Source organism: Periophthalmus magnuspinnatus, chromosome 12 (assembly GCF_009829125.3).
Source record: "Periophthalmus magnuspinnatus isolate fPerMag1 chromosome 12, fPerMag1.2.pri, whole genome shotgun sequence".
NCBI classification, from domain to species: Eukaryota; Metazoa; Chordata; class Actinopteri; order Gobiiformes; family Gobiidae; genus Periophthalmus; species Periophthalmus magnuspinnatus.
In genome coordinates this window covers 18,730,319-18,753,952 of record NC_047137.1, presented here as the reverse complement: position 1 = coordinate 18,753,952, position 23,634 = coordinate 18,730,319, and the positions used below count along the sequence as shown (strand labels likewise).

The following is a 23,634-nucleotide window of genomic DNA, read 5'->3' as shown; positions in this document are numbered from 1 at the left end:
AAGATACTAAAGAAACTTCATATGATCGAACCTACAGAGTGAATAATGAGGGAAACACACGTGTCTACGCTTATGGATAAACGTAATAAAATAAGAGTATGAAATAGATCTAGTATAAATCTATTTTTGTTTCGGGTTGATTCGGCCTGTTCCGTGAGTGACTCGGGTTACCAGGGCAACTCCTGACACCGGCTAATGCTACCGAAGCTAAAAGACAAGCGTACACTCGGACAAAGCGCAACTGAAAATGAAAACTACCCATAACTATTGTAATGCCACAGAAGAATGTACTTAATAAGTTTGGACGCCTTTACATTTGCATTTTGTGAGATTTTTGCCAGAACCGGAAGTGTACACCGGATGTGCTAGCTGCTAATGCTAACTGACCCTGGATCAGCTGCGACAGACACGTCCCGCGATGTTTGAAACTTTACCAACTTTTAAACGTTTTCTTCCGTTCTGTCGGCTTTAATGAGGGTTTTAAACCACCTCGCGACTGAAGGTGAGTGTTTAATCCGGGATCTGTTTGGTTTGGGAGGAGTTTGTGCTTGTTTTAGTTCGTTTGGACAGTTTTAGCTTCGAACTCTTGTGTCGAACTTTGATTTGAAAAGCTGATTTTTTTTCGTGACTTTTGGTCTCATCCAGGATCTGTCTCCAGACCAGCCCCACGCCGCAGACTTCTGCTCTCTGGACAGTCCACTTTTAGAGACTTTGAGCCTGTGTTTTGTGTCTGTTAGCTTCGGGTGCTAGCTCAGCTCTAAAGACTCTAAAACAAACACACGGGCTGGAATATAGAATCAGGGACATGATGAAAGCGTTATTCCATCCGTGTAAATGTTAAACTTGGATCATTTCTACAGATGGATTTTTATAAAGATAATTTTCTGTGAACAATCAAACCTGTGAGAGAAGAGACTGATACTGTCTGACACACACAGTCTGTCTGTCTGACACACACAGTCTGTCTGTCTGACACACACAGTCTGTCTGTCTGACACACACAGTCTGTCTGTCTGACACACACAGTCTGTCTGTCTGACACACACAGTCTGTCTGTCTGACACACACAGTCTGTCTGTCTGACACACACACTGTCTGTCTGACACACACACAGTCTGTCTGACACACACAGTCTGTCTGACACACACACTGTCTGTCTGACACACACACAGTCTGTCTGACACACACAGTCTGTCTGACACACACACAGTCTGTCTGACACACACACAGTCTGTCTGACACACACAGTCTGTCTGTCTCACACACACAGTCTGTCTGTCTGACACACACACAGTCTGTCTGACACACACAGTCTGTCTGACACACACAGTCTGTCTGACACACACAGTCTGTCTGACCGTCTCTTGTTGCAGGATGCGCTCCAGTCTTCGCTCTGTGGACGCTCTGTCTCCTGAGTCCACAGTGACATCGCTGCTCTCAGGCTCTGGGCATCTGACCAGCAGCCTCCAGCAGTCCCTCAGCACCTCCTTCACCTACAAGGACAAGGTAGTGACCCCCACTGTCCTACGAGGACAAGGTACTGACCCTCACTGTCCTACGAGGACAAGGTAGTGACCCTCACTGTCCTACGAGGACAAGGTAGTGACCCTCACTGTCCTACTAGGACAATGTACTGACCTCACTGTCCCAGTGCAGTGTCCTTCTACTGGACACTTCTGTCTTTAGTAAATATTCCTATGTCTAAGGTCAGAAAGTTTATTAAACGTTAAAATTAAACAGCACAGAGTCCTCCACAGACTGACCTCATCAACATGAGGATTTGTACATCTATAGAACAGTGTGTGTGTGTAGGGGTGTGTGTGTGTCTGTCTGTGTGTGTCTTTCACATCTGTCTCTCTGCAGGAGTACGAGTCGGCGTCCGCCGCCCTCGATGCTTACATCACAGACTTTGAACGCAGTCGTGACGGAAACACGGCGAAGGGGGAGGGGCTGGGGCTGCCCCTCCCCTCCACCCCCAGGACCACACTGGGCGCGCTCAGAAACAGGGACGGTACGGAGCAGCTGTTTCATCTTAAAGCTCATGTGACGGGCTCTGATCCTGGAGGAGAAACTGTTAAATATAAATCAAACTTTTACACAAACATGAAACGTGTTGAACATGACACTTCAACAAAGTAAAGATGTTTTCATATACAGTGGTCCCTCGCTATATCGCGGTTCACCTTTCATGTTCTCTCTGTTTCGCTAATTTTGTTTTTTAGTGCAATTTTGCATGCTTTTTTTTACAGTCCTGATTGGCTGTTGGACTGTAGACCATTGTGTCGTGCGTCCTGATTGGCTGTTGGACTGTAGACCATTGTGTCGTGCGTCCTGATTGGCTGTTGGACTGTAGACCATTGTCCATCAGTCTCCTCCGTGCCGTGTCTCCTGTCCAGTACAGAATGTGTTCAGACAAATTTACATAAACGTCGGATCTCAGTGTGACTCTGAAGTGCTGTACGTTTGCAATTTGTTTTCTCCCCGACAAAACCCACAATGTCGATGAAACGTTCTGCACCGACAAAGACGCCTACGAAGGTTTGAACTTTGAGAGAGTTTAAACGAGAGAGAAATGTGAGAAAATGTTAACGCCTGTGTGAGAAAAGTGTATAAAGTGTGTGGTGAGGGGTTTTACAGACAAAAACAGAGAATTGTAAAAAATAATACTTTACAGATTTCACCTATTGTGGGTTATTTTTAGAACGTGACCCCCGAGATAAACCAGGGACCAGTGTATTTTTATTTGTCCCATATTAGTCTCTGGTTGCTAGGTAACAGTTATGGAATTCCCTACTGTAATGTCATGATTTACAAACCAGGAAGTCAAATTTGAAATCTAAAAAATGCCAAACTGGGAAAAAAGTTTTGAAATATTGAGTAAAGTCTTAAATAAAATGAGTAGTTGGACCTGTGGTAGACACTTTAGATTATTCAGATCACAGCTGCGTCTCAGGGTCCAGGATGAAGCACCGAGGGACGTTTTCGTCTTGGGATCAGACGGTCTCTCACAGCGTAAACTTTTCTACATGTCACAGATATAAGTTCCATCATAAACAGGACCGACGTTCTTGTATGAAATGTGAAAGCGCTGAGCTGTTTGTGCTCCTCCTCCTCAGTCCTCCGGGAGCGACTTTCGGAGCAGGAGTTGGACTTCCTCACGCTGCCCGTCAGCTCGCTCCGTCACCGCGACAACAGGGACCGCGTCTCCATGACGACAGATGAGCTTCTCAACCTCCCTAACGACGGGTCCATGCCCATCACGCACACGAGCGCCTTTCTGCACGGTGAGACGCTTAAACCCTCGAACCCTGACCCTTTAACCTACATGCAGTCTTTATTTAAGAGGCACAGGGACATTACGCTCAGAAAAACACTGCAGATTATTTACATTATTTCACTTTTTAAGATCCGGAGAAGTTTGCATCGTTTGTTTGGCTTTTTGGTCGGGATATTGTTCCTTTATTGCTTTATAGAAGAAGTCTGTTTGTGCACATGAAGGTTTGTGTTTAGGTACACTGCCCCCTGGTGGAAGCACGTGTGTCACTACAGATGTGGACTGAACAGCAGGGCGGCGCCAGACACTTTTGGTTGTGGGTGCTAAGGTTTTTAATGTGTGTGCTCAACATGTAAATGTACACTGTAGTCTTTTAACAGTGGAGCCTTTAGTCCCGGTTCAGTCCTGCTTCTTTCTTAGTTCTATCCCGGTTTAGTCCTGGTCTAGTCCTGGTCTAGTCCTGGTCTAGTCCTGGTCTAGTCCTGGTCTAGTCCTGGTCTAGTCCTGGTCTATAATCCTTTTTGAATCATTATTTTCTTTCAGGTCTTGCTTCTAAGTCCGGACCCTCTCAGATCCGATCTCCTGTTAAAAACACCTGCAGCCAAAGCCACGCCCACAGAGCCAGCAGCCAGCCAATGACAGCGCTGCACTGCTCCAGGTGAGAGGTCACTCTGAGGTTCACTTCTACAGGTGAGTTCAGTGTTTCATGTGTTTGTGTGTTTCAGATGTGGAGGACGACAGAAGACACACGGACGACTCAAGGTGCAGAGGAGGGAGAATGAATATATGTCATTTTTGCAGTATTTTTGAGCATTTGCCCCAGTTTTTGACCCAGCCTGTCCTGTTTCAGCCCGTCCCTGAAACACCCTCGTCTCGGTGGGCGGGACCTGCCTCTGCGCCGCGTCCTGATTGGCTGAGCGGCAGAGATCGGGTCACGATGCATCTTCCTCATTGGCTGAGCTCAAACAAAGCGGCGCTGGACTGTTCGGACGTCCACAGCCTCCCCGACCTGCCCTACCCGCCCTGGATACAGCACTGCGACGCCGGCCAATCAGAGTGCAGCCTCAGCCACCGGGACAGCCAATCAGAGCGAGTGTGCGGCCAGAGACAACCACGGGGCACCGAGGTCGAAGGTACCTGCTTTTATTTGGTTAAATCACATATGGCGCTCTCAAATTAGAATGGGTATCAGTAAAAGACATTTGATCGTGTTTACCTCGTATCTTGGGACACAGAGAGGTCATAGGTCAAATCTAAACCTTAAAAACCAGAGTGCTAAGGTGCACCAGCAGGGGGCAGTGTTGTGAGTCTAAATCTACAGGATTACTGAGACACGTGATAACAGCTGTATTCTGGAACATTCTTATTTCAGGCTTTGTTTCTAAACTAAATATGTGTTTGTGTAGACGCTGGCTCCTCTGCTCCGTCCTGGGTCCGAGCGCTGGACGAGGATCAGCTGGTAAACACACGTCTGTGGGACATACACGGTGTACTGCCTCCAAAAAGAGCTGACGCCATTACATCATCAGACGAACAAAATACTGACCATGACCCGGCACTTTGTCACGTTTAAGGATTTGTGTTTTAAATCAGTCCTGTTCTTCAAACTCTTCAGATGTTTCTCCATGTTTCTCCTCGTTGAGCCTCTGAAGTTGTGTTTGGACTGATTCATGTTTGAGTTTAATCTTTAACCCACAATTTTCAAGACGCCATTTTGTCGATCTGCCCCCGTTTAACCTCCACCTGTGACACGCCCCCTGGGACATACGCACTTCCTTCTCCAGTTTTATTTTCTTAATTGGTGATACTCATAGCGTCGTCATTTTGGTACAGGTGAAAAAAAAAAGTGCTGCTCTAGTGTGATGTGCATCTGTCCATAGGGGGCGCTACAGCATGCGGCGCTTTGATGTGATGACGTTTACGGCGCCGTCAGCTCCTATTGGACATCGCAGTTTTCTAACGCAGAATTCAGCGGACTTGGTTTTAGATGAACAGAGCAGACACAAACACAACAGGGCTGATTTAAACCGTCTGTGTTCTAATGTTCTGTGTATGTTCTCTTTGTGTTCTGTATGTTCTCTTTGTGTTCTGTATGTTCTCTTTGTGTTCTGTACGTTCTCTTTGTGTTCTGTATGTTCTCTTTGTGTTCTGTACGTTCTCTGTGTTCTGTATGTTCTCTTTGTGTTCTGTATGTTCTCTTTGTGTTCTGTGTGTTCTCTTTGTGTTCTGTGTGTTCTCTTTGTGTTCTGTATGTTCTCTTTGTGTTCTGTATGTTCTTTGTGTTCTATGTGTGTTCTCTTTGTGTTCTGTATGTTCTCTTTGTGTTCTGTATGTTCTCTTTGTGTTCTGTATGTTCTCTTTGTGTTCTATGTGTGTTCTGTTTGTGTGTTCTGCAGGTGGACAGTGAGGAGACCCTGAGGACTCTGCGTTTACAGTTCGCTGAGCACATTTCTCAGATGGTCACAGACAGAAGCAGCTCCGTGGACTCTCTCTACAGAGGTACACTCATAAGAGAACACACTCTGGCCCTGTCTCGCAATCTGACCGGATCTGACTCTTTTCAGACCGAAGAATCGAGTCCCTGATCCAGAAGGCAGACCGAGTCCTGGACTCTTTGCAGAACTCGGCCTCGGGGAGTCCAGTCCCTCCAGGTCAGAACTCTGAGGCCAAGTGTTCCTCAAACATTTAGAAACGGACTGAACGCACACGTGGGGCGTAAAAACAGACTGTACGCGCACGTCAGGCTCAGTCTGCAGTAAATAAACATAAATCAGTGCGATGTCCTTCAGACCTTTAAACCGTTGTGTGTTCAGTGTGTGTTGTGTGTTTTAGTGTGTGTTGTGTGTTTTAGTGAGTTCAGATCAGAGCCTCGACCTGCAGCTCAGAGACCTGGAGCCACTGGACCAGTCTGCTCAGGTGTGTGTCCTCACTACTGTCCTCACTACTGTCCTCTCTGTCCTCTCTGTCCTAACGCCTTCTCTGTGTCCTTGTTTCCTTGTGTCCTCACTCCTTTCCTTGTGTCCTCAGCCTGGTCCTCTGGAGGCGGTCAAACAGATCCTCTTCAGACTCGAGGCTGTGGAGACGGAGCTGCACCGGAGACAGGACGCACAGCAGGGGACGCTACAGCAGGGGGCGCCACAGCAGGGGGCGCCAAAACAGAAAATGCTACAGGACATACAGGGGGCGCTGCAACAGGACAGAACACAGGAAACAGTGACTCTACACACCAACACTCAGGTGAGTCATCCATGTAAACACCTCCGGGTGTAGTCCCCTCTGTGACGGGTGTAGTCCCCTCTGTGACGGGTGTAGACCCCTCTGTGACGGGTGTAGACCCCTCTGCGACGGGTGTAGACCCCTCTGCGACGGGTGTAGACCCCTCTGCGACGGGTGTAGACCCCTCTGCGACGGGTGTAGACCCCTCTGCGACGGGTGTAGTCCGAGGAGCTCCGTGTCACTTCCTGTTTCCTGTTTGTCTCAGGGTCCAGAGGTCGAGGAGGAGGAGCCGTCTCTGCAGAGGTGAGAACATGGACCAAAGCTCTGGACTGGACGCCTCCTCAGACTCTGACCTCCTCATGGGGCCAATCAGCCCGGCCCGGAAAAAAACAACATAAAATCTGAGTGAGGATGACAAAAATGATACTATGGCCCCGCCCTAAACCGTACAGGAAGTCGGCCATATTGGATCAAACCCGGGACTGTCAAAAGCGCACACCCTCACATTTACACTTCACACATGACACACACACACTAAACCCATGTGTGATTACATGTTATCAGTTACATTTAGAATATGACTTTAGATGTGGTCATGGTGAATGTCTCTTTCACAGATTATTTGTCCACAGTACAGTGTTTATGCAGATTTTCCAGCTGAACACAGTGTTATGCAAATCAAGGCACCATCTCCCAAATGGCTCTGAGTTACAGCTGCTGTGTATCTCACACAACAGTTTAGTGTAAATAAAAGTTCAAACACTCTGAGTCGTTCTGAGTGACTCTGACCTGTAAACAGTTTATGTCTGACCAGGATATCCCTTTGTCATCCCTTTGCACATGTTCAAACATTTATCTCTGTATCAAATCATCAAAAAGTGAAGAAGAGCCAGACTTTGACTCAGTTCTGTTACTTGTTGGTAGTTTCACTCCAGCTATTTTAGTTTGACTTATGGATATATTTTTATGTTATGATGAATCTGATCCTCAGAGCTCTGCATCACCTGAGCCGCCTGAAGCTGCTCGTGGAGAAGCCTGAAGGACCCCAGGAACTTCACACTCTACAGAAACACAGAGACATGAGAGAAGAAGAGGAGGAGGAGAGAGACGAGGGACGCTTCTCCTCCTGATCCACCCTCGACCAACAGAGGGCGCAGGGAGGACAACCCGCTAACCGCCGCGTACCAAACAGGAAGTGAGCATCGACTCCGGCTCATGCTCTGAATCCCACATATGAAACTGTGCTCCAGATTAGACGTTAAACCTGCTCTGGCCTCGATGAGCTTCATTTAGAGCTGAACTCTGACGACAGGGGGCGCTACAGAGGAGACTTTATGAACTGAAGCATCTTTTGTTTGGACTAAATGAGACTCGCAGTTTCCTGTTTGACCCGAGTCCAGAGACATTTGAGCCGTTTTAACCTTCAGACACTAAAACATTTAAAGTTTAACAAGTGCAATTAACACTGAAGAGTCCAGTTTATAATTATACGACTGAAATGTGCCAAAGGACAAAATAAACCTTTGTCTAAAAACACGAAAACATGAGCTTCTGTTTGTTACTGAATAAATGAAGGACTTCTGCTGCTAAACGACTAACGAGGTTCAGTTTGAGTTTTACAGAATCATAGACGTTTATCTGTTTATGACCCAGAGGACACGCTGACCCGCTCTGTTCAGTGCTTCATGAAGAGGCTCGTCTGGTCCAGGGCTGGCGTCAAATCAATGATCCACACTAAAACTAATGTAGAAAATAGATTCTCATTTGAGCTCATGCCGACACCGAAAAAGTCTGAGCGTGATCTGACAGCGAGAAAGATCTGAACTTTGACCTCTCGATAGCAAATAAAAATATTGAGAGCTGAAATGTTGAGGTTTACTGAGCAGCTGGTTGACCTTCTGCAGTTTGCATACAGGCCACACGGGGGCGCTGTCACCTCACTGACTCTGGTTCTTCTCGCCTGGATGGACACGGGGGACTTGACCTCGGCTCTTGCTACTGTCCAGCCCCACGTCTTCACCGATCGTCTGTTAGAGGATTTTAACTTGAGAATCCTGTGAAACTGCTGACCCTGCAGTTCTACTGATGCACCACAGGGGGGTGTCCTTTCAACTTTATTTATTCTGTACATGAGCTGTGGAGTAACCATGGAAACGAGGGATGAACCGCGTCTAAATTGCTCAATAGTTTTGATTAGACCATAGTCTGTTTATATAAATGGACATATCTAACCTACCACCGCCGCGTCACAAACAGGAAGTGATCATGTCGCACTTCCTGCTCCATCGACTCTTTGTCCAGTTCACTCTCTGTGTATAAACAGCGCCCCCTCTGTCCTCTCTCTGTCTCTGCTGCTTCAGACTCATTCTGGTCTTAAATGTTCGTATTAACCCTCTACATGATCCTGGGGTTTTTATTTCACTATTGTGTCTGTAAATCAAGATATGAACATTAATAACAGACACATCAGACGCCTCCTGTTAGCGTTAGCAACAGGTTTGATTGACAGCGTTGCTAAGCGCCTGCCCCTTGCTAAATCAGAGGTTCGGGCGGGAAAGAGGCGTTACCTTCGACAGCCTGTCTCCTGATTGGCTCTTTGGTTGCTATGTTACTCGTGTTGTTACTGCTGCAGATTCGCCGCTGTACCTGCTCTAGCTTCATTTGGCGCCGGACGCTGTGGTGACATCACAGTCTGTCACTTCTTCTTCTGTGGATTAGACTAAAATAAAAATAACTAAACCAAGTCAGAATGAGACAGACATGAAAACTTGTTTAACCCTTTATTGCTCAGTGTGACACTTTTTCGCTCAGATGCCCTTCCGCGTCGTTCTGCTCCAGACTCGCACGTGTCCGTCAGTCCCCGCCGACAGCAGAGTCTCCCCCTGGTGGTCGAAGCGCACGCTGCACGCCTGCCCGACGTGGCCGCTCAGCTCTGTCACGTGACCCGAGCTCATCCGCAGCACACGCACCAGCCCGTCGCCCCCGGCAACCGCCACCTCCTCGCTCCCGCCGGGGCAGAAGCTCACCTGATTGGCTCCTGCTGCGGTGTGGGCGGAGCAAAGCGGCGAGCGGAACGCGCGGACGTCCCACAGGTTAACGACTCCACCGGCGTCACACGAGGCCACCACCCGACCTGAGAAAGAAAACGGCGAGACAACGGCGAGGGAATCCTGAGTCAAAGAATCGATTCCTGTTTGGACCAAGCTCTGCTGTTGTGTCCTTAGGCAAGACACGTCTGTCTGTCCACTACTTTATACAGTCAGTGGTCTCACCTGTCGTGTCTCACCTCTCGTGTCTCACCTGTCCTGTCTCACCTGTCTGTCGTGTCTCACCTGTCTGTCGTGTCTCTTCTCACCTGTCTGTCTCACCTGTCTGTCGTGTCTCACCTCTCGTGTCTCACCTGTCATGTATCACCTGTCTGTCCTGTCTCACCTGTCTCTCTCACCTGTCATGTCTCTTCTCACCTGTCCTGTCTCACCTCTCGTGTCTCACCTGTCGTGTCTCACCTGTCGTGTCTCACCTGTCGTGTCTCTTCTCACCTGTCTGTCCTGTCTCACCTGTCTGTCCTGTCTCACCTGTCTGTCCTGTCTCACCTGTCGTGTCTCACCTGTCGTGTCTCTTCTCACCTGTCTGTCCTGTCTCACCTGTCTGTCCTGTCTCACCTGTCTGTCCTGTCTGTCCCGTCTCACCTGTCCTGTCTCACCTCTCGTGTCTCACCTGTCGTGTCTGTGGTGCAGTGGTTAATGGCGCTCCGGTGTGTTGCCTGGTGACTCGCTGGCGCCCTCGTGTCCCACAGCAGCAGCGTCCCGTCGCGTCCCGAGCTCAGCAGGAAGTGGTCGGAGTGCGGCGGGAAGTGCACGGAGCTGACGGCTTTTCCGTGGCGACGCAGCGTGGCGAGGGCGCGGCCGCCGGGCAGGTCCCAGAGACGAACGGTCCAGTCGGACGAGCCGGACGCCAGAGAGAGGCCGGAGCGGTGGAAACAGCACCCCCACGTGGAGCTGAGGTGTCCGGGCAGAGAGAGGAGACAGCGCCCCCTGTCCAAGTCCCACACGCGCACCTGCAGATACACGGGATCGACGTTTAAGAAAGGAACGCGTGGACGACCACCCGATGACATCACCAGGTGAGTGTCGTGAGCTCTGCAGGATCAAACACACGTGAGGGAGACAACCCACTGTGGGACATGTCCTCACACAAACGTACCGTGGCGTCTCCGCTGGTCGTGGCCAGTCTGCCCCCTTCTGGACTGAAGCTGCAGCTCGTCAGCCAATCAGAATGTCCCTCTCCAGAGAGCAGCAGTGCCCCCACCTGGACACGGAGAGACGTTCACTCAGCGCTGCGTCATGAAGCGTGAGGGACCACACGGACCTCTGCCCCTCTCCTGATTGGTCCGTTCAAATCTCTTACCTTCTCCTGATTGGTCGGCAGCTCCCACAGCCTCCACGTGCGGTCGTCGCTGCTCGAGGCCAGGAGCCGTTTGATTGGGTGGATTTCGACGTTGCTGATTGGCTGATGGTGCGCTCTGATGGAACAGAGCAGAGTGAAGTGGGCGGGGCCTGTCTCGTTCATAAATCCATCTCTCTTCACCTCCTCCTCACTCCTCCTCATCCTCTCCTCTGTGCTCCTAATCCTAGTTTCCATCTTATTTTTATCCATGTTCCATTGTGAAACATCTCTTGATTTGACGCGTCTCTCTCCTCGCTCTGGCCCCTCCTCTCCTCGCTCTGGCCCCTCCTCTCCTCGCTCTGGCCCCTCCTCTCCTCGCTCTGGCCCCTCCTCTCCTTGCTCTGGCCCCTCCTCTCCTCGCTCTGGCCCCTCCTCCCTCTGTAGCTGTTGCGTCTCCATGGCGATGAGCGTGCGTGCTCGCAGGGCGGTCTCGTGACCCCGGGTCAGGCGGGCGAGGGCGGGTTCCAGGCTGTCGTGGTGCTGCTTCAGCTGTGCCAGGTCCGCACACAGCGCCCCCTTCTGTACCTCCGCGCTCACGCTCCGCTCGCGGTGGAAGTTGCGCTCGTGCTTCAGACGCATCAAAGTCTGGTTCAGATCCAAGACCCGCGTCTGCAGAAGCTCCGCCTCCTCACGCCGCTGTGCCAGCTCTGATTGGAGGAGAGTCTGCTGCGTCAGAGCGTCAGGGACAAACCTGAGAGAGACGAGAACAGCTGATCCTCCGCACCTGACGTCGTCCACATCCTCTGGGTGTGATGCTAACTGTAGGCACTGCTCTGTCTAAAGCTCACACCAGTCACACTTTAATCTGAGCAAGAAAAAACGATTTAAAGAGCTGAGTCCAGGAGGCTGTGGTCAGACTGAGCTCAGGTCATAGTTTGTTTTACACAGAAAGGTCAGAGTGACAGAAAAACTGTTGGCTAATGCTAATGCTAATGCTAGCTAAAAATGAAGTTCAGATTAAAATCTAACAAAGTTTCAGACAGAGCAGTGCCTACCGTTAGCATCAGACCCCAGAGGACGTGGACGACCTCAGCTACAAAGTGTCAGCAGAATATGAACCATTTTAGAACTGGACCTGGACTAAACCAGGACTCACCTTTTTGGACCCTGGTTCTGGTCCTGGTTCTGGTCCTGGTTCTGGTACCATTCTCGCTGGAAACAGTCCAGAGTTTGGACTAAACCGAGCCTCAGAAGGAAGTTCCTCAGAAAGTCGTCCACTGTCTCAGGAATCGGAGTCACAGCCCACAGCTGCCCCCTGGAGGCCCACATGAGAAACACATGAGAAACACATGAGAAACACATGAGAAACACATGAGAAACACACGGGAAACACGCGAGACGGTGTCGTTTTAAATCATTCCTGTTCTATGAGACGTTAGCGCCCCCTGGACACGCCATTTTCTAACGCGGAGGTCAGTGACTCATCTGAACGACAACAGGAGAGCTGTGCTGTTAAACATGTCCCGCTCAAATAACATCACAGTCACAAGCTAGATAGCATTAGCATTAGCATTAGCATTAACATTAGCCAACGGTTTTTCAGTGATTTGCCTTTTCCTGTAAAATCAGGACCATGAGCTCAGACGGACACAGGCTCCTGATCGTCTCTTTAAACACGGTTTGGATTTTTTAAAGACTTTTCAGACGATCTTAAAACATTTTTGTCAGTGTTTGCTAAAGTGTCCAAAGTGTCTCCATGGTAACTGCTGAACATTCCACCATAGACACCCATGTAGAACACACTGCAAAGTCACTACAAAGTATCAACTGTAGCCACAGCTGCCCTGAGACAGACTGACCGTGTCAGACTTTTGAATGAACGCAGAGTTTAGTGTCGGACTGTGTGATGTCACTTCCTGTTCCTCAGCTGATTCAAAACAATGTTTAAAATCTTCTCGACGACACATCTGAGACTAAACGTGGTTAGAACCAAATAAACTCAAACTCAGACCTGGTCCGGTCCTGGTCCTGGGCCAGACTCGGCTCCTCTGATTCCACACTCATGACTCCTCCTCTTTCCTCTCTCCTCTTTCCTTTCTCGTCTCCTCCTCTTCTCCTCCTCTTCTCCTCCTCCTCCTCCTCTTCTCCTCCTCTTCTCTCTTGTCTGATTGTCTTTCTCTCGTGTCCCTTCTCTGTCTTTCACTTCAGTTTTCATTTGTTTACATGTTGCTATGACAACAGCAGCACTGGTGCACTTCCTGTTACATGTTTCTATAGCAACAAGACTGAACCAGGACTAGACCAGGACTAAACCAGGACTAAACCAGGACTGAACCAGGACTGAACTAGGTCTGAACCGGGACTGAACCGGGACTAAACCAGGACTGAACCAGGACTGAACCAGGACTGACGTAGGACCTTCAGACCGTGAGGACAGTGGACACTGACCCTTTGGTCCGGAGCCTTGGGTCAGACACAGTTTGGTCCAGGCTGTGGTTTTTGCTGAACATTGTCCAGAGACATGAGGTCAAGAGCAGCATGTGTCACATCTGTGGACATGTTTTTATTTGTGGACATGTTTTTATCTGTTTTTATGTGAATCAGACCAAGTCCAGACGTTGATTTTAAATGTCTCTTTTATTTTGTATTTTCACACATTATTATCTCGTTCTGACTGTGGGACGAGGTCAAACCCACAGACATGAGAAAACACAGCGCTCAATGCTAATGCTAACGTCCACTTAGCATCTGCGCTAGTCTGAGAAGATTCCAGAACACCGGAGCCAGTCCTCTGTGTTTTTCCTATAGCTGTTAGCATTACCATTAGCATTAGCACTAGCAAACTTGAAGTGTTCAGTGTGTAAACATTTTGCTGTTTTATTTGAGATCATAATTAGCATAAAAGTGTCGTCTGAGCTAACGGCTAACGCGGCTAACACATTTTGAGTTGAGTTTGTGACGTCGTGTGGTTCTGGTGAACATCTAGTGACACTAAAGCTCGTCTTCTCCGTGTGAAAAGAGCAGATAAAGACACAAACATCATGAAACAAACGTGTTCTAGACCACATGTGTCAAACTCAAGGCCCGTGGGCCAAATGTGGCCCGCCATGTCATTTTATGTGGCCAGCGACAAAGTCAAAATAAAACATATCACTAGAAATGGTTGATTAACAAAATTAAAAAGTAGCTGCATTTATTTAACATCACATTTGGTCAGATTTAGTTTCATTTATCTTGCAGTTACATCTGGCCCTTTGAGAGCAGCCATTTTGTTGACGTGGTCCTCTGTGAAAATGAGTTTGACGTCCCTGTTTTAAACTTTAACACAGGACTGGCTTCGTCTGACGGGGCGTTTGACCGGACGGAGCAACAAGAGCAGCGGCGCCGAGTGACCGAGCTTCAACAACGAGCTGAGAAACAAGTTTGTGTCTCTGAAGGTCTGTGTCACATCCCTTTAAAATCACATGACGCCTCCGATCACATGACCGGTCACATCCCTTTAAACTGTTGCATGATGGTCAGCAGATGCTCGGAGCGTTTCTGGACAGACTCCTGCTCCTCCTTCAGTCTCTGCTGCTCCTCCACCACCTCCTCCTGAAACACACAACAGTCAGGTTATTTCAAACACTCATACGGCTCCTACTGCCCCCACAGGTCAGGAGGACACAGTGCAGCAGCAGGACACTACTTTTCCTCCTCCACACACACACACCAGTACTTTTTGCAGTTGTTTTGCAGTACTTTTTGCAGTTGTTTTGCAGTACTTTTTGTAGTACTTGCCTGTATACGACTGAGCTCACTCCTCTTGTGTATTATCTTGCAGTAGTAGTACTTTTTGCAGTACTTTTCACAGTATTTACCCTAATGCGGCTGAGCTCTCTCCTCTCACGGTCGTTTTCTTCGGCTCGTGCTCGGAGCCACGCCTCGTTCTGAGCGCGATGCCTCTCCACCATGTCCCGCACCTCCTGAAAACAAACAAACAAGCCCGGTCTGGTCTGGTCCAGTCTGGTCCGGTCCGTTTTGGCCCTGCTCTGGTCTCACAGTCCCAGATGTGAGTCATGTTCAGGATTAATATTCTCTGACTGAATAAAGAGCCGAGTGTGACGTCGCCCACAGCGTTTACGTGACGCTCATCGATGCTAGCAGTTATAGCGGCTAATCTGAAAACGGCGAAACCAAACGGCCAATCAGGAGCAAGGATGTTTTTACACAGAAAGTGAATTGGAGCCAGAGTCGATGGAGCAGGAAGTGCGCCCATGATCACTTCCTGTTTGGAGCGCGGCGGCGGCGGTTCGCTCTGTGTTTATATAAACGTGCACATCTCATTCTCCAGTTTGAGGTGCAGATCTGTGTCCAATCCACAAACCTGCTCTCATCTGTCTGCTCAGGTTTAGGACATTTTAGTACAAGTCAGGGGTCAGAGGTCAGGGGTCAGGGTCGTTCGTACCTGTTGTTGCTGTTGTCTCAGAGCCTCCAGGTTTTCTCTGTCTCTCTGCAGCTCCAGCCCCGAACGAGTCAACTCAGCCCTGTCCCTGAAGAAAAGATGTGATCTAGACCAGGGCTAAACCAGGACTAGACCAGGACTAGACCAGGACTAAAATAGGACTAAACCAGGTCTAAACCAGGTCTAAACCAGGTCTACAGTTCCAGTACCGGTCCAGTTTGGTGAGCTCCTGGTCCAGCAGGTGGAAGGCGTTCTGGATCATCCTCATGGCCTCGTCCCGAACGGAACCAAAGTCTCTGAGAACCGTGGCCTAAAGACCAGACCAAGACCAGGATCAGGATCAGGATCAGGACCGGGGTCAGGACCACCACCACCTCTCATTCTGATTGGTCAGAGCGGTCACATGGTCTGACCGCGTGCACCTGGGCCTCGGTCTGGACCTACCTGAGGACTGGCGGCCATTGCTGTGCTCTGATTGGTCAGGAGAGACTCTGTGATGTCATAACGTACATTGGGGATTTTTGTGGGAGTGAAACTGAGAATGAAACGAAAGTGAAACATAAATATTTAAAATCACAAATACAAGAAAATATTTAAATCTTAAATTGAAAATAAAATAAAAATTGAAAAATAAGACTGAACCTGTGACCGACGCCCTGCAGCCCGAACTCCGACAAGATCCCCTTCAGCACTGAGAACAAGACCCGGATTAGACCCGGATTAGACCCGGATTAGACCCGGATTAGACCCGGATTAGACCCGGATTAGACCTGGTCTAGTCCTGGTTTAGTACCTGGTCTAGTCCTGGTTTAGTACCTGGTTTAGTCCTGCTTTAGTACCTGGTTTAGTCCTGCTTTAGACCTGGTTTAGTCCTGGTCTAGTCCTGGTTTAGTACCTGGTTTAGTACCTGGTTTAGTCCTGGTTTAGTCCTGGTTTAGTCCTGGTTTAGTACCTGGTTTAGTCCTGGTTTAGTCCTGGTTTAGTTCCTGGTTTAGTCCTGGTTTAGTACCTGGTTTAGTTCCTGGTTTAGTCCTGGTTTAGTACCTGGTTTAGTCCTGGTTTAGTCCTGGTTTAGTCCTGGTTTAGTCCTGGTTTAGTCCTGGTTTAGTACCTGGTTTAGTCCTGGTTTAGTCCTGGTTTAGTCCTGGTTTAGACCTGGTTTAGTCCTGGTTTAGTCCTGGTTCAGTCCTGGTTCAGTCCTGGTTCAGTACTGGTTTAGTACCTGGTTTAGTCCTGGTCTAGTCCTGGTTTAGTACCTGGTTTAGTCCTGGTTTAGACCTGGTTTAGTCCTGGTTTAGTCCTGGTTTAGTCCTGGTTCAGTACTGGTTTAGTCCTGGTTTAGTCCTGGTTTAGTCCTGGTTTAGTACCTGGTTTAGTCCTGCTTTAGACCTGGTTTAGTCCTGGTTTAGTCCTGGTTCAGTCCTGGTTCAGTCCTGGTTCAGTACTGGTTTAGTCCTGGTTTAGTCCTGGTTTAGACCTGGTTTAGACCTGGTTTAGTCCTGGTTTAGACCTGGTTTAGTCCTGGTTTAGTCCTGGTTTAGTCCTGGTTCAGTACTGGTTTAGTCCTGGTTTAGTCCTGGTTTAGTCCTGGTTTAGTACCTGGTTTAGTCCTGCTTTAGACCTGGTTTAGTCCTGGTCTAGTCCTGGTTTAGTCCTGGTTTAGTACCTGGTTTAGTCCTGGTTTAGTCCTGGTTTAGTCCTGGTTTAGTCCTGGTTTAGTCCTGGTTTAGACCTGGTTTAGTCCTGGTTTAGTCCTGGTTCAGTCCTGGTTCAGTCCTGGTTCAGTACTGGTTTAGTCCTGGTTTAGTCCTGGTTTAGACCTGGTTTAGACCTGGTTTAGTCCTGGTTTAGACCTGGTTTAGTCCTGGTTTAGTCCTGGTTTAGTCCTGGTTTAGTCCTGGTTCAGTACTGGTTTAGTCCTGGTTTAGACCTGGTTTAGACCTGGTTTAGTCCTGGTTTAGTCCTGGTTTAGTCCTGGTTTAGTACCTGGTTTAGTCCTGGTTTAGTACCTGGTTTAGTCCTGGTTTAGTCCTGGTTTAGTCCTGGTTTAGACCTGGTTTAGTCCTGGTTTAGTCCTGGTTCAGTCCTGGTTCAGTCCTGGTTCAGTACTGGTTTAGTCCTGGTTTAGTCCTGGTTTAGACCTGGTTTAGACCTGGTTTAGTCCTGGTTTAGACCTGGTTTAGTCCTGGTTTAGTCCTGGTTTAGTCCTGGTTTAGTCCTGGTTCAGTACTGGTTTAGTCCTGGTTTAGACCTGGTTTAGACCTGGTTTAGTCCTGGTTTAGTCCTGGTTTAGTACCTGGTTTAGTCCTGGTTTAGTCCTGGTTTAGTCCTGGTTTAGTCCTGGTTTAGTCCTGGTTTAGACCTGGTTTAGTCCTGGTTTAGTCCTGGTTTAGTACCTGGTTTAGTCCTGGTTTAGTACCTGGTTTAGTCCTGGTTTAGTCCTGGTTTAGTCCTGGTTTAGTACCTGGTTTAGTCCTGGTTTAGTCCTGGTTTAGTCCTGGTTTAGTCCTGGTTTAGTCCTGGTTTAGTACCTGGTTTAGTCCTGGTTTAGTACCTGGTTTAGTCCTGGTTTAGTCCTGGTTTAGTCCTGGTTTAGTCCTGGTTTAGTACCTGGTTTAGTCCTGGTTTAGTCCTGGTTTAGTCCTGGTTTAGTCCTGGTTTAGTCCTGGTTTAGTACCTGGTTTAGTCCTGGTTTAGTACCTGGTTGTCTCTCTGACGGGTTGATCAGTTTCATGACTTTCAGGTCGTTGAAGTCCTGGTCTTTGTCCCGCCCCCCGAACACGTACAGCTGTCAATCAAAACAACCTTTAGCAGTAGTAGTAGTAGTATAGAAGTACTTGTAGTACTTGTAGTACTTGTACTCACGTGGCTGTGTAGTACAAACGCTGTGTGTCCGTGGCGTCTCGTTGGAGGTACTCCCACGTACAGAGGAACCTTCCACTTCATCTTCACTGAAAACAACAAAAACATCTGAACCAAACGCAGAGAGAACACGCAAACTCCACACAGACACAGGGAGAACACGCAAACTCCACACAGACACAGAGAGAACACGCAAACTCCACACAGACACAGAGAGAACACGCAAACTCCACACAGACACAGAGAGAACACGCAAACTCCACACAGACACAGAGAGAACACGCAAACTCCACACAGGAGTTCTCCGTGGCCGTGTGGTGTGAGGGACTGACCCAGGCTGAGTTTGTGGATCTCGTTGGACGGGTTCTCAGCTCCATCTTCACTCTGGAGTTTTCCTCCAAACAAATACAGATCCTGAGAAGATCAGAAGAGAAGAAGAAGACGTCAGAACGTCAGAAGAAGACCTCAGAACATCAGAAGAAGACGTCAGAACGTCAGAAGAAGACCTCAGAACATCAGAAGAAGACCTCAGAACATCAGAAGACCTCAAGACCTGGAGACTTGAAGATGAGTCTCAGTGAAATGTTCTGTCTTTATCAGCTGAGGGACCCGGAAGTGACATCACCACCAGTTGTCAGTATTTGTATCAGAGGTTTATGTAGTAGCAGTAGTAGTAATAGTAGTAGTAGTAGCAGTAGTAGTAGCAGTAGTGGCAGTAATAGTAGTAGGAGTAGTAGCAGTAGTAGTAGTAGCAGTAGTAGTAGCAGTAGTGGCAGTAATAGTAGTAGTAGTAGCAGTAGCAGTAGCAGTAGTAGTAGCAGTAATAGTAGTAGGAGTAGTAGCAGTAGTAGTAGTAGCAGTAGTAGTAGTAGCAGTAGTAGTAGTAGCAGTAGCAGTAGTAGTAGTAGTAGTAGTAGTAGTAGTAGTAGTAGCAGCAGCAGCAGCAGCAGCAGCAGCAGCAGCAGCAGCAGCAGCAGCAGCAGCAGCAGCAGCAGCAGCAGCAGCAGCAGCAGCAGCAGCAGCAGCAGCAGCAGCAGTAGCAGTAGCAGTAGTAGCAGTAGCAGTAGTAGTAGTAGTAGTAGTAGTAGTTCTTCTCGTACCTTCTCGTGGTGGGCACAGAGGCTGTGTCCTGAGGTCGGGGCTGGACTTTCTCCTCTGAGCTCAAACTTCTGCCAAACCAGAGACTCTGAGGGAGAAGATGATGATGTCATTGTGGAGGGCGGGGCCTATTCATACTCAGCAGATGATGTCATCAACATTTTCTGAGGGTGTGACGCTAACTGTAGGCACTGCTCTGTCTGAAGCTCTGTTGGACTTTAAAGAGCCGACTTAAACTCCAGCAGGTGAACTGTGCTGTTAAACACGTCCCTCAAAGAACATTACAGTCACCAGCTAGCATTAGCATTAGCATTAGCATTAGCATTAGCCAACAGTTTTTCAGTCTCTCATCTTTTTATGTAAAATCAAACTCTAAACACCACGAGCTCAGACTGACACAGGCTCCTGGACATCAGATCTTTACATCACTTTGGGACTTTTTAAGACTACAGACTTAAAACTTAAAATCCCACAGTGGGGCTTTATCCCTGTTCTAATGTGATGAAATGTGACAGCTCAGTACTCTCTGTTACACCCTGTGACATCATCAGGTGGTGCTGTTTCTCACCTGTGAGGAGCAGGTACAGGTCTCTGCTGACGTCTCCATTTGAACCAAAACCTCCAAACATAAAGATCTGCTCCCCGACCACCGCACAGCTCTGACCCCACCTGCAGGGTCAGAACAGGTCAGGACAGGTCAGGACCAGGTCAGGACCAGGTCAGGACCAGGTCAGGACCAGGACAGAATCAGGTCAGGACCAGGACAGAACCAGGTCTAAACACTTACAGAGCAGGAGGGACTGAACCAGATGTCTTCACTGGTGTCCACTTAAGAGACACTGCAACAAACAACAGAGGAGCAGAGGGTCAGAGGAGCAGAGGGTCAGAGGAGCAGAGGGTCAGAGGAGCACCTGTGTTGAAGACTAGGAGGTCGTCTGACACCGTTCCTCCTGATGTTCCTCCTGATGTTCCTCCTGATGTTCCTCCTGATGTTCCTCCTGATGTTCCTCCTGATGTTCCTCCTGATGTTCCTCCTGATGTTCCTCCTGATGTTCCTCCTGATGTTCCTCCTGATGTTCCTCCGTACACATAGATGTTTTCTCGCACAGAGGCGGAGCAATGACGGAGCGTTTTCAGCAGACGACCTTTGACCTCCAGCAATGACCACTCCAGAGACACTAAGAGAAGAGAGACTGAACCAGGACTGAACCAGGACTAAACCAGGACTGAACCAGGACTAAACCAGGACCATTATTTCCCGTCATTATTATTGAAAGTCACCGATATCGAAGCTGTAGACGTCTGAGAGACACTCGGAGTCCTCAGGAGAAGACACGCCTCCAAACAGGAAGAGCTTTCCCTTCACCACACTGAGGAACACGTGAGGAACATGAAGAACAAACATGAGGAACATGTGAGGAACATGAAGAACAAACATGAGGAACATGTGAGGAAATCAGCAAACACAGGCAAAATAGATTTTAGATCATGTGAAAAAGTCCAACAGTGATGTAAAGGTCATGACCTCTCTGTGGTCAGCGTTCATGGTCCTGTTGTTGAAGGGGTCAAAGTTCATGTTCTGGTTTAGGGCTCGACTCCTGGTCAAAGGTCAGGATCACTGTGTGCACTGTACATGGTGTTTTAGAACAAACTGTACTCAGTGTGTGCTGCCCCCAGTGGCCACTGTGATTTAAAGTACTACGTGACATCACACAGGACTCCCCCTCTCTCTCTGAGGCTTTACCAGAGTGTGGGACCTTCTCGTGGTGAGGGGACCCTCCCCGTGTGAGGGATCTGCTCCCACATCACCTCCTGCGACGACACTACAACAGAACACAGCTTCATCTGACACACGGGGAGGGCATCTGACACACGGGGAGGGCATCTGACACACACAGGGAGGGCATCTGACACACGGGAGGGCATCTGACACACACAGGGAGGGCATCTGACACACACAGGGAGGGCATCTGACACACAGGGAGGGCATCTGCAGAGTCATGTGTCTTACCTGTGAGCATGTGGAAGTCGTTCAGGTAAAGTGGGCCGTCCTGAGACAGAAACACAGAGTCATGCTCCTGTTGACACCTGTCACTCACCTGTCACTCACCTGTCACTCACCTGTCACTCACCTGTCACTCACCTGTCACTCACCTGTCACTCACCTGCAGAGGAGAGAGAGCAGCTCCTCCAAACACAAACGCCACATCTCCAGCTACAGCCAAAGCATGTCCAAATCTGCAAAAGAACCAGGACTGAACCAGGACTAAACCAGGACTAAACCAGGACTAAACCAGGACTAAACCAGGACTAAACCCGGACTAAACCCGGACTCACCTGGGGCTGGGGGCCTGTCCTTTAGAGTCCTTTTCAATCCAGTGTCCACTCGCTAAAGCCATCGTCACCTGCAACAAATGTCAAACCAATAGATCTAAACCAGGACCAGACCAGGACCAGACCAGGACCAGACCAGGACCAGACCAGGACCAGACTCTTACCTGTGCAGCTCTGTGTGTGGCTGAGTCTCGTTTTACAGGTGAGCTGTGGGGGAGTGGTTGTCATGGAGATGGCACACACACCTGTAAGACTCTACCACAACCAGGACTAAACCAGGACTAAACCAGGTCTAAACCAGGTCTAAACCAGGACTAAAGACTGAACTAGGACAGATCTGAACTAGTATCGAATCTCACACTGACAGAAATGAGTGTTTCCTGAATCTGTTTATTCTGATGTGTCTCTGTTTGAATAAGACACAGACACACACCATGGACCAGAGTGAAATACTACACACTGAGTACACACACGTAACACACATGTAACACACATGTAACACACATGTAACACACATGTAACACACACGTAACACACACGTAACACACATGTAACACACACGTAACACACATGTAACACACACGTAACACACATGTAACACACACGTAACACACATGTAACACACATGTAACACACATGTAACACACACGTAACACACACATCACAGACTGTGTAAAGTAGTGGACTAAGTGAGTGTGATACCACTCACTACCTGCAGAGGGCGCCACCTTATTCCAGTCGAGGACCATGGCCTTGGACTCGACTCAAACTGCCCCAGAGCTGCAGGTCCTGAAGCATCAGGACAAACATCATCTGCAAACAGCAGAGATGATCCTGTGGTTCACAAACCAGACCCCCTCTGACCCCTGAACCAGACCCCCTCTGACCCCTGACTGCACCTAGAAATTCTGTGCAGCCCTGAGTCGAACCTGCACCAGGAGCAGGTCTGACTCACTGCAGAGATCGACCTGAGGTCGACCTGAGGCTGAGGAGTGTGACTCCCCTGTAACTCCAACACGTGGCGGCTGAGCTGTGGGACAATGAGTCCACACCGTCTCGCCGCCGCTCCCCACGGCAACGCCAGAGAAATGGAGAGTCCAGTCCCTCTGGAGGAGTCGTCTCCAGAGCCCAGGCTGTGTGTGGAGGTGAGGACGACTATACCCAGTCTGTAACACTCAACCTCCCGCACAAGATCAGGCTCCTCCCCCCAGAGACGTCACATTCCATGTCCTCAGAGTCGGTCTCGTGTCCGTAGATCCGGTCGCCAGGCCCCGCCTTCGACTGCCGCCCAGATCTCTCTGCACCCGCCCCTCATGGCTCCTCCCACAGGTGATGGGTCCACAGGAGGACGGCCCCATGTCGCTCCTTCGGACCAGGCCCCGTGGGGAAAGGCCCGACCACCAGGTGCTCACTGTCAAACACCTGCCCCAGGCCTGGCTCCAGGGCGGGGCCCCGGTAACACGTCCAGGCGACGTAACTGAGCCTGATATTTTGCCTGTGATGAAACAATTCAGACCCACTGTGTCCCCTGGACCTGTGTGACATGAAGCCCCCGACAACAGACAGGACTAAACCGGGTCTAAACCAGGACTGAACCAGGACTGAACCAGGTCTAAACCAGGACTGAACCAGGACTGAACCAGGTCTAAACCAGGACTAAACCAGGACTGAACCAGGTCTAAACTGGGACTAAACCAGGACTGAACCAGGACTGAACCAGGTCTAAACCGGGACTAAACCAGGACTAAACCGGGACTAAACCAGGACTAAACCAGGTCTAAACCAGGACTGAACCAGGACTAAACCAGGACTGAACCAGGACTGAACCAGGTCTAAACCAGGACTGAACCAGGACTGAACCAGGTCTAAACCAGGACTAAACCAGGACTGAACCAGGTCTAAACCGGGACTAAACCAGGTCTAAACTGGGACTAAACCAGGACTGAACCAGGACTGAACCAGGTCTAAACCGGGACTAAACCAGGACTAAACCAGGTCTAAACCAGGACTGAACCAGGAC

At 49.2% G+C, this 23,634-nt stretch overlaps 3 protein-coding genes across 3 annotated transcripts; 1 reads left to right on the top strand and 2 right to left on the bottom strand.

Moving 5' to 3' along the window:
* The first annotated feature begins 368 nt into the window (after positions 1 to 368).
* Positions 369 to 8,018, top strand: c12h18orf54 (chromosome 12 C18orf54 homolog). The gene is made up of 14 exons (XM_055225694.1): positions 369 to 502; positions 1,374 to 1,506; positions 1,864 to 2,011; positions 3,117 to 3,284; positions 3,818 to 3,932; positions 4,000 to 4,036; positions 4,125 to 4,407; positions 4,681 to 4,733; positions 5,671 to 5,773; positions 5,839 to 5,925; positions 6,126 to 6,190; positions 6,302 to 6,511; positions 6,756 to 6,793; positions 7,482 to 8,018. The coding sequence occupies exons 2-14, from the start codon at positions 1,375 to 1,377 to the stop codon at positions 7,618 to 7,620; spliced, it is 1,578 nt and encodes a 525-aa protein (XP_055081669.1). The 5' UTR covers positions 369 to 502; position 1,374; the 3' UTR covers positions 7,621 to 8,018.
* Positions 8,019 to 9,297: 1,279 nt separating this feature from the next.
* LOC129456687 (sperm-associated antigen 16 protein-like) lies at positions 9,298 to 13,386 on the bottom strand. The gene is made up of 7 exons (XM_055225593.1): positions 13,325 to 13,386; positions 12,033 to 12,191; positions 11,328 to 11,627; positions 10,898 to 11,087; positions 10,694 to 10,798; positions 10,208 to 10,547; positions 9,298 to 9,623 (listed from the first exon to the last, which is right to left on the bottom strand). The coding sequence occupies exons 1-7, from the start codon at positions 13,384 to 13,386 to the stop codon at positions 9,298 to 9,300; spliced, it is 1,482 nt and encodes a 493-aa protein (XP_055081568.1).
* A 979-nt stretch (positions 13,387 to 14,365) lies between these two features.
* zmp:0000001301 (uncharacterized) lies at positions 14,366 to 21,679 on the bottom strand. The gene is made up of 19 exons (XM_055225696.1): positions 21,618 to 21,679; positions 21,446 to 21,518; positions 21,292 to 21,331; positions 21,025 to 21,103; positions 20,562 to 20,650; positions 20,356 to 20,458; positions 20,192 to 20,235; positions 20,068 to 20,119; positions 19,849 to 19,949; positions 19,283 to 19,368; positions 18,515 to 18,596; positions 18,186 to 18,271; positions 18,021 to 18,108; positions 15,963 to 16,011; positions 15,765 to 15,855; positions 15,530 to 15,630; positions 15,324 to 15,408; positions 14,737 to 14,841; positions 14,366 to 14,470 (listed from the first exon to the last, which is right to left on the bottom strand). The coding sequence occupies exons 1-19, from the start codon at positions 21,677 to 21,679 to the stop codon at positions 14,366 to 14,368; spliced, it is 1,521 nt and encodes a 506-aa protein (XP_055081671.1).
* Between the last annotated feature and the right edge of the window lie 1,955 nt (positions 21,680 to 23,634).